The 10,600-nt window shown below is 34.4% G+C and overlaps 1 protein-coding gene across 1 annotated transcript; it reads right to left on the bottom strand.

Moving 5' to 3' along the window:
• Positions 1 to 656: 656 nt before the first annotated feature.
• LOC143592611 (WAT1-related protein At5g40240-like) lies at positions 657 to 10,328 on the bottom strand. Its single transcript, XM_077072495.1, has 7 exons — positions 10,099 to 10,328; positions 9,957 to 10,022; positions 5,211 to 5,327; positions 1,517 to 1,751; positions 1,278 to 1,436; positions 1,053 to 1,204; positions 657 to 822 (listed from the first exon to the last, which is right to left on the bottom strand). The coding sequence occupies exons 1-7, from the start codon at positions 10,299 to 10,301 to the stop codon at positions 657 to 659; spliced, it is 1,098 nt and encodes a 365-aa protein (XP_076928610.1). The 5' UTR covers positions 10,302 to 10,328.
• Between the last annotated feature and the right edge of the window lie 272 nt (positions 10,329 to 10,600).

Below are 10,600 nucleotides of genomic sequence, written 5' to 3'. Positions count from 1 at the left end.
CATTCTTTGAATCTGTAAGTATAACAGTCCTAATTACTAGATACTAGGTTTAAACATTTTGAAGCAATCGTTGATTTGGCAGGTTGTTTGTATGATTCATGCACCAAAACGTGATAAATAATTAAGTTTTGTAGTGGTAATTTTGGTTAAAAAAAAACGCAAGCAATTAAGACCCCTTATGGTCTTTGTTTTTTAATTAGTCTAATATTCTATGTTTCTTCTAGCCCTATAAAGTGATAAACAAGCCCATTCTTTTTTTTTATTGATCGACTAAAAAGATGTTCATTGTTAAACAAAGAAGGCAGGCAGACGATTCATGAATATCAAGTTCGTTTGGAGAATTAGTTTTACCCGTTAGAACCGCAATGGAGAAATATTTTTTTCAGCAATGAAGATGACAAATTTGCGTAATCGAATTGGCGAGGATTTTTTGAATGCTTGTGTAGTATCATTGAAAAGAAGCATTTTAAAGTGTTTCGAATTAAGTTGTAATTCGATGAAATCACATATAGAACAACCGTAATATGTATTTTGTTTTGCTATATTTAATGTAGTTCGTTTTATAATTTCACATAATTTATTTTTATTGGTTATTTTTTCCCCACTGAGTTAAATGTCTGGATCCGCCACTGGATGCTTGTGTAGTTGATAGCAAACTAGCATTCTGATTCATTTCTAGATGATATGAGATGGACAGTTTGGTCAGATTCATCTAAAACATCTAAATCGCCAACCATGAGCCTCGATATCTTGTTCGTCTCGTTGGTCTGCCCCCACATCACCATGTAAAAACCAGCAGCAATTGTTGTTGCTCCAATGATGCTGCATATACAAATTCAAGAGCATCAAGCAATGGCTAACATGTTTGTTTCAACAATTAAGCATCAACCTAGCTAGCTAACTAGCTTAATGCATGTTTTAAGTTTTACTAGATGTTTATACCTTTGTTTAAACTGACATAGATGCAAAATTACCTTTGTGGTTTTGATTCTTTTTAGTGCAATAATAACTTTTAAAATATTGTGATGAAAAACATTAGCCATTTTATTTACCTTCCTAAATAAAGTGAATCATCAAGAAATATGATACCCATGATGATCCCGATAACTATGGAGAGCGGCGAAAACATGGACACAAAAACTGGACCTTTCTTTTCCAAGCACCAAGTCACAGCACTAATGCGGCACGCAACTGAATAAATCGCCTTCATATAGAACAAGTCAATCCATCAAGATAGATGTGCTGCATAAAAAATTGGTCTAGTTTACTCAACTTACCCCCAAAACAATAACATTCGCCTCATGTCCACGTTGAAGCACCCATGCATTTCGATTTGGTACTATAATAGGAGAAAGAGCCATGCATTGGATTTTCCCAAAAAGACAGTAGAAAAAGACAATGGTTTGGTGATCCGGATACTCTCTAGTTGTTATTGTCTGGATGTATAAATCAAGAAATAGTTAAGTTACATATTTACATCATCATATGAAATATAACAAATAAGGTAAGGTCTTACTTGTAATACAGACCATATGCAACCAAAACATCCACCTGTAAAAATAAGTAGACCGCCGAGTATCCATTCCGATGGTTGTGACAAAGAAAGTTGGTCGGGTGAACTCGAAGAGCCGATCCGTTGAAAAATTTTGGGACCTTGATAGAATATGAACACCGTTGCCCCAGTTATTGCAAATATGGTACCCAATAATTTTGCTACACTGCTAGAACTTCTTATGTCTATTTTTTCCATCCTAGAACACACAGATATAGTTTAGTGAAGAAATAATTTCTATGGATAAGAAAGTTTTACAATTATCTAGCTTAAGGAAACGTTTAGAGTAACTAGGTTTATAGTTTGGTCAAGGATTAAATAAAAACCACTAAGATATATGAGAGTTTCTTGAAAATCGTTTTTAAACATTAAATTTTTTAATCTTTATTTTTTCCTTCTTTTATATGTTACTAATCTTTGCAAAACCAAAAATAAAATTAAAAAATATTGTAACTATATATATATATATATATATATATATATATAGTTTGAGACCCGTGTATTACACGTGTAATTGATGAAAATTTTAAACTTAATCATTAAACGAAATAAAGTCAACAACACAATTTTCATATATTGCTAATACAATTACATTTTACATTAAAATTACAGAATTTACAAAACAAACATTATACAAATATGCTACAAATAAGTAAAAATTGCCTTGTACACTATATTTATGGTTGTATTGGTCAATATACATTATTTATCGAGAATAAAAATATTTAGTCCATGTCTGTAACTCTTGATAAGGCCACGTGTGATTGACCATGGTTTTTATTTATGGTCATCGCGAAACATACTGCAAGGTGAAACAGTCGTTTTTAAAATTAAAACGCAATTTTAACTAAAATCAATAATGGTTTATTTCTTAAAATATATAAAATTAAGAGAATTTTTGTTATATTTTTAAATGTTATAAAACTTATAAATTTAAAACATCTAAATTTTGGTTATATTTAAGGTGTGAATGTTAACGAATTTGCATAACATATAGTTTTGCATAGAGAAGAATAAATGTTAATCGATTCCAAAATATATGTAATTGATGTCAATCGACAACCAAAACAATCAATTGTGAGCAACTCACGAGATTTACATTTGAAATTGGGAGAGGTTTGGACAAAAGAGGCGAACTTAGGGTTTGGAATTACCAAGGTTTTACGACTTGGCGACTGTAAACAAAAGGGGTTATAACAATATATAGGTCCGACAATAATCTAGAAGGTCAGAAAAGATACAGGACCCGAAATAAGACCCATATTATGAAAATGGGTTGAAAAAAAGGTAAGGAGCATTGTTAGAGTGACAAGTGGCATCAAGTGGTATTCTTTTATATATATATATATATATATATATATATATATATATATATATAGGGTAAGGATCCTAAGAGAACCATTGGCAAATTGAGAACTTTGAGAACCATTTTGGACCACAAAAAAAACCATCTAAAAAAATTATAAAACAAAAAAAAACCGAAAATTTTAAAAAAGTAAAAAAATCAAAATTCTTATATTTCATTCTGGTTTCATTAAAAAAAACCGAATTTTTTTTTCTTTTTAATTCGTATTATACCTATACACATATGTATACTTTCATTTAATCTCTAGTTACGTAATATACACATATGTACATTATCATTTACCTTAAATTATACATATGTGTGTAGGAAAAAACATGTGTGTACATATTATACATATATGTATAATAAAAAAAAATAATTTTTTTTCTTTTTAATTCGTATTATACCTATACACATATGTATACTTTCATTTAATCTCTAGTTACGTAATATACACATATGTACATTATCATTTACCTTAAATTATACATATGTGTATAGGAAAAAACATGTGTGTACATATTATACATATATGTATAATAAAAAAAACCAATTTTTTTTCTTTTTAATTCGTATTATACCTATACACATATGTATACTTTTCTTTAATCTCTAGTTATGTAATGTACACATATGTACATTATCATTTACCTTAAATTATACATATGTGTATAGGAAAAAACATGTGTGTACATATATGTACATATTATACATATATGTATATGTATAATTTAGCTAAACCGAGAATTTTTTTTTACGGTTTTTTTTTAGAAACTGGGATGATAAATAAGAACTTTGGTTTTTTTACTTTTTTTGTTTTATGATTTTTTTATTTTTGGGTTTTTTTGTGGTCCAAAATGGTTCTCATAGTTCTCAATTCTCAAAAAGTTCTCACATGATCCTGATCCTATATATATATAGGGTTTGGATCAAATACAGATGAAATTAACGTGCTAATTGTGAGAATCAAGTAGAGTAAGGTGCTGTTTGTTTTTTAAGACAAAAACTGTCTGCAATCTTATTTCATCTGATTTCTTGTCTGCAACTAAAGATGTGGTCTGAAGGTCTGCAATTTGAAAATATAATACTGTTTGTTTTATAAACTGGGTATCGTCTACATAAGCTGAAAATTAGTTACCTATAAACCGGATATCGTCTGTATAGGCTGAACGATGGTGGTGGACGATTGGGTGGTGGTGATGGACGGTTGTGGTGGGTGTGGACGGTGGTGGTGGCCGACGGTGGGTGGTGGTGGTGGACGGTGGTGGTAGTGGATGATGGTTGTGGCGGACGGTGGGCGGTGATGGTGGTGATGGATGGTGGTGGCGGCGGACGGTGGGTGGTGACAGGGCGGGTAGCGGACGGTGGTGGTGGGTGGTGGTAAGGGAGTGTGGTTGTGGCCAACGGTGGGGTGGTGGTGGTGGTGGGGTGGATGGTGGTGGCAGTGGATGATGGTTATGGGCGACGGTGGGTAGTGGTGGTGATGGACAGTGGTGGTGGCGGACGGTAGGTGGTGACGAATGGTGGTGGTGGTAGTGGACGGTGGTTGTGGCCAACGGTAGTGGTGGTGGTGGACCATGGTGGTGGCGGACGGTGGGTGGTGGTGGTGGCGGACGGTGGTGGCGACAACAGACGGTGGGTGGTGGTGGTGATGGAAGGTAGTGGTGGTGGTGGCGGACCGTGGTGGTGGTGGCGGCGGCGGACGGTGGTGGTGGTGATGGAAGGTAGGCGGTGGACGGTGGTGGTGGCGGACGGCGGGTGGTGGGTGGTGGTGGCGGCGGGCGGTGGGTGGTGGTTATGGCTCATGGTGGGTGGTAGTAGTGTTGGACATTGGGTGTTGGTAGGATGTTAAGAAATGTGAAGCAGTATGAAGAAGTTGAACAATAGCTTCTTTTTTAAGACCATAAAAGTAGTTTTCAGATCATTTTTTCTAAAAAAAAACAAACTGTCTTCAGAAACTTATGTCTGCGCGCCTGTAGACGTAAGCCCCTTGCAGACCTTTTAAGCAAAAACAAACAGAACCTAATTATATATGCAAGTAGAGTAATTATATAATTACCTCATTGAGTAATTATGTAATTACTCTATGATGTAATTACATAATTACTCTGCTTGTATATATGATTACTCTACTTGATTATCATAATTAGCACGTTAATTTCACTTGTACGTTAACTTCACACACCCACACACATATATATATATACTATCGAATTATATTTTAATTTTATCTTACAACTTATATAGTTTAGCAGTAGTTTACACTATTTCAACTATTTTTGTAATTAGTTATCAGTTAAATCTTGTTTGTACCTAAAAAATACTGCAATCAAGAATGTAACCCCCGGAGCCAAGTTTGAGATAGCACTTGCCATGGTTGGAGAACTGTAGGAAACACCTAAACTGGAAAGCAACTCAAAAAGGCAAATCCTGCATACAATCCATGTATAAGGTAATTAGAACGAGATCAGTACGTGATATGTACACGAGGCTTATCATAAAATTTCATAACTAATAGCATGTTGAGAACCACATGGAATGTATGTATATGCATGTGTGTGTGTGTGTAATACAAAAATTCTTAACGTACATTAACGTACGCGACTTCCATAACCTCTGATCTAAAGAAAACCTTAAATCACAAATACTCCACAACGATCTCCACCTCCACTGCCACGATCCACCATTCCGTCAAGCATCTCCACCGCCATAGGTCAACCAGTCGTCAGCATCAAACACTCCCCCGTCACCATCACCGGCGTCAACAACTCTTTATTTTTTGTTCTCGGGTTTGTTTTTTAAGCAGTTGTTGTATCAATTGATCAATTAAAGTTCGAAGGTGATCAAATTTATCATCAATTCATCCAAACTAACACATCCGAATCTTTAATTGAATCAATTTTTGACCGGAACGTAACTGGGTTTTCCTTGAGCGTATTAAGGTTTGGAATTCAGTTAAGCGTTTTTTGTGTTTTTGCTTTGAGCATTTTGTTTTTGGCTTTGAACTTTTTGTTTTTTGGCTGAGCGTTTTGTGTTTAAGCTTGATCGTGATTCGCGTACGTTTTTGTATGTTAAGGATTTTATATATATATATATATATTATATATGGGTGAGTTAACGTACAATAATCGCTTAATGTACATTACGTACGCAACATAGATTCAAGGTTAAAAACGCTAAAACTTTCAAGCCAAAATCTTAAACGTTCAGGCAAAAAAACTTTATAAGTTCAAGCCAAATCTTAAACGTTCAGACAAAAAAACTTTATACGTTCAAACCAAATCTTAAACGTTCAATGTCAAAACCCATCATTTAAAACTCAAAATTGATCGATTGAAGCTTCAAATTGATGATTAATTGAATCGATTTCAAACATTAACCAATCAATTGGCTTCAATTTCAATTTCAATTCAACTAAACAAACCTGTGATGCGTTTTTCCGATGAGTTCGTTGTCGACGGCGATGATGGTGACGAAGAGTGTTGATTGCGCCGGCTAGCGGTGGAGATGGAGATGGATTGAGCGAAGATCGTTTTTCCGGTGACCGATCACACATAGGAGATCGTTGGGTAAAGGAGGTGATTCAGGGTTTCTTAAAATCAAGAGTAAATGAAGTTGCGTACCTATTGTACGATAAGAGATTAATGTATCGGATCCTTTATCTATCCATCTATCGGGTAAGGTTAAAATGAAAACCCATTTGAGTTGTGAAAACCCGCGAAAACCCTATGTAACATCGTTTTTTTTTCTGTTACATGTAATATATGTTGTAACATTTAATACAAAACATCGAAACATCAAAAAAAAATGTTTTGCTATTTTTTAACATTTTTTTACTAATTTTTATATATGTTTTCAGGAGAAAGAAAAAGTTATATTTATATTTACATTTTTTATTCACTTTAATTGTGGACCACAAGATTTAAACATTAATTAAAAACATATGGTTGAGAATGGGTTTCTAGAGTTTTCACAACTCAAGTGGGTTTTCATTTTATACTTAGTCTCTATCTATCTATCTATCTATCTATAGGGGATGGATCTTGCGAGAAGTGATATTATAGCGAGAAGTCGATTTCAACCGTTGATGTTACTAATCAATGGTCCTTAACGAAAGTGACATTTTTGCAATTAATAAGAATTTATTATAAGGATTATTTTAATTAGGAAAATTGGTTTTTATTGGTCCCAACTATTTCATTTTTGTCGGAGCTGGTCCCAACTTTCATTTTGGCTAGCAACGGTCCCAACTTTAACAATCGTTTCTTCCACCAGTCTGCGACTAACGGAGTACTAACTCCGTTATGTTTTTGCTAATGTGTCCATCTGAGTTGTCAAAAAAATGTTACGTGGCAGCCACCTCCCCACACCCCGTCCAACGCCACCCCTACCACCACCGCCCAACGCCGCATCAGCATCGCCGTCGACCTCTCCGACGAGTCCGCCTTCGCCGTCAAATGGGCAGTCGACCTCTCCGACGAGTCCGCCGACGAGTTCGAACATGAGAATGTGTTTGTACTTAACTTATTACGTTCTTATATCATCCCAACACATCCACCAAATTAAAACCAAACTCTCCGGAGCTTCAACAACCATTCCCTCAATCGAATCAGAGCTATGCAACACCGACTTACGATCAATCAGAGGTAATTCATTGCCTAATTCATCCACACATTTCCAAGGCCCCAAAGTTCTTCAAGAAAGTTAGATGTGTTCGTAAATCAATTTGTTCTGTTGGGTTTTTTCTCGAATTAGCAATTAATTGCATTATTTGTAGCTTCCATTAGGAATTTGACATTAGAACTGTCAAATTTAAGGTTGACTCTTCATTGTCGGTGTCAATGTCTGCAATTGATAAGTCAACGTCGTAGGAGGTGGGCCTGACGTGGGTTAAGATGACGGCGTCGCCAGGACGGAGGTACTGGTTGACGGCCCATTTGACGGCGAAGGCGAACGGCGTCACCGGGACGGAGGTACTGGTTGGCGGCTCATTTGACGGCGAAGGCGGACTCGTTAGAGAGTCGACGGCGATGCCAATACGGCGTTGTGTGGGGAGTGGCGGGGGGACGGTGGTGTGGGGAGGTGGCTGCCACGTAACATTTTTTTGACAACTCAGATGGACACATCAGCAAAAACATAACGGAGTTAGTACTCCGTTAGTTGCTGACTGGTGGAAGAAACGAATGTTAAAGTTGGGACAGTTGCTAGCCAAAATGAAAGTTGGGACCCGCGCCGACAAATAAAAGTGTAACTCCTAATGTTCCTTGTTAAAAGCTTCAACATTTAATTTTCATTGATTGATAATTAATTGAATTCAATTCATTTGTGATTTATTTAATTTTCTTTTATTTCATCTATTATTATGATAGTCTTTTTACTTGTTTTTTTAGTGTTTTTTTTTCATACTAGCTTGCATATTGCATATACGTATAGTGTTTGTGATATGAAAATTTGTGTAGGATCCATATATATATAGTGTGTGTATGATACATACACGTACAGTGTTTGTGATATAAAAATTTATGTAGGACCCATATATTGTTGTTTAATGTAATAAAAAAAAGTTTATTTTGTAGTATGTAGTTTCATATATGTACTGTGCAAGTGGTATTTTAATTGTGTATGTCTAATTTTTATCGCGTGTAGGTTCATTTATGTACTATGTACTGTGTAAGTTCGTATATGTACTGTGTAGATTCGTATGTGTACTATGTATATGGTATTTCAAATTGTGTATGTATAAATTTTTATCATCTGTAGGTTCATTTATGTACCATGTAGGTTTATATATGTACTGTGTATGTGTAATTTTTTTTATCGTATGTAGGTTCATTTATGTACTGCGTACATTCGTATATATACTTTGTCGATCGTATATATACGTTCATACCTACACCTACATACGTATGTAGGTGTAGGTTCATTTATGTACTATCTAGGTTCATTTGTGTAAGATCAATGACAACACAAGTTCTTTATCGCGATTTATCAAACAAAAATAATTACAAACCTACGGTTCATATAAATAGAATTGATGGTATAATGACAACATCTGAAAAATCAAAAGGAATCTATAACAATATAAAACAAATTCATTCTGATAATATTAATGACATGATCAAAATTAATATTGCAAATGATTGAACTAGCGTCCTGATTCTTAATTTGAAACCCATATCAAACAGAATTTGAAAATGTATCTGGTCTTGAGTTATTTGAAATTAAAGCTTGATATTAATTTAGGTGGAGGAGACCATATCAACTTGTGTTGGTTTGGGTTAATTACTTAAGTTTATATAATTAAAGATTAAATAATAAAAAATAATGAATTGTAACTTACTATTAATTGTGATTAGTTACCAAAAAATAATAACTAGCATTTTACTAAAATACCCATGTATTTAAATAATCCAAAAATAAAAAAGAAAGTTTATGATTGGTCTAACTGACTTTTCGCACTTCTCGCCATAACAATACTTCTGAAATGAACCTAATCATATATATATATATATATATATTAAAAATAGATATGAAATCGCTTCAAATAAAGTGTTCCATGTAAATAGGACTATAGATCTAAACCATTAAATATTTTTATCCTATGTCCAAATCTACTTCTTGCCTTCATAGAAAACTATGTATTATTACAAGGTATGGTTATTGTAAGAATACATAGTTTCTTAAGAAGACTGTGAATATATTTGGGTCTTTGAATCAAAATAGTTAATAGTTTAGATCTATATTATGTTAAAAACTGTAGGTAAAATGTCCTATTTACATGAAAGACTTAATTTAAACCGCGTGTAGCAGGCCCATCAAACAAAGTGGGCTGTGGAGGAGCGTCAAACAGATTTGGGCTAACTGAAGTTGGGCCTGAACCAGAACCCAATGAAGAGGCCCAAAGCTCAAGCTCTAATCCAATGAAAGTTTGGAGCAAAATACAATGCAATGACTCAACTTTATATAGGAAGGTAACTACACAAATACTTACCTAAGTAACAAACTGCTAACCATACCTGACTAAAACACATATAATCGAACTATGTTCTAATCGCTTACCCGAGAAGGCCAAGGATGAAGAATCTGAACAAAATACGGATAGTAAGTGGAGAACGATCAACGTTTCTGTACAAGAAAATATTTTATGTAAATATAACATGTATCTTCTTGGTAGCATAAGTAAGAAACATAATTGACAAACCTGAGGATATGAAGGATGAAAAATGGTAGAAGAATCAATGTTCCAAGAGCATCACGGTAAATAATATAGACGATACTGTTCATACCGTCATTCATCTCTGATTTGACTACGGTCAACACCGCCATATCCAAAGATGTTATCATCAGCATCGCAACAAATGGAACCACATCATCCATCCATGACCATGTACCAGTTCTTCTCATGGTCTTGTTTTTCAAAGTACTCTTCAAACTAATGCCTGCTAGTGTTTAAATTCTCTTATCAAAAGTGTTTTTTAAGTCACTAACTCAACCGCTTAAAAGATGGAGTTTACTTAAAATGTAATGTATCAATTTGTCCAACTAAACTTCAAAGATGGAGTTTAGTCAAAAGTGTTAGCATTACGTGTGAACTGCTTTCGATATGCAATAATTTTGAAAGGGATATGATATGTACAGTCAGTGTAACCTTATTAAAATAGATAATATATCATATAAAAATCATTTCACCTTCAACGGAATGT

Source organism: Bidens hawaiensis, unplaced genomic scaffold (assembly GCF_021521415.1).
Source record: "Bidens hawaiensis isolate Kalapana, Puna unplaced genomic scaffold, B.hawaiensis_p1.1 tig00041099_1, whole genome shotgun sequence".
In the NCBI taxonomy this organism is placed as follows: Eukaryota; Viridiplantae; Streptophyta; class Magnoliopsida; order Asterales; family Asteraceae; genus Bidens; species Bidens hawaiensis.
The sequence above is the reverse complement of the archived record's forward strand: the minus strand, read 5'-3'. Positions and strand labels throughout refer to the sequence as shown.

Bases quoted from the DNA above. Each gene is read 5' to 3' on its own strand.
- LOC143592611 (XM_077072495.1), bottom strand. From the start codon at position 10,301: ATGAGAAGAACTGGTACATGGTCATGGATGGATGATGTGGTTCCATTT. The intron at 1,752-5,210 runs GTACAAACAAGA...TGTGTGTTCTAG, and splicing joins TTGATTGCAGTATTTTTTAG to GATGGAAAAAATAGACATAA. The intron at 1,437-1,516 runs GTAAGACCTTAC...TTATACATCCAG, and splicing joins GCATATGGTCTGTATTACAA to ACAATAACAACTAGAGAGTA.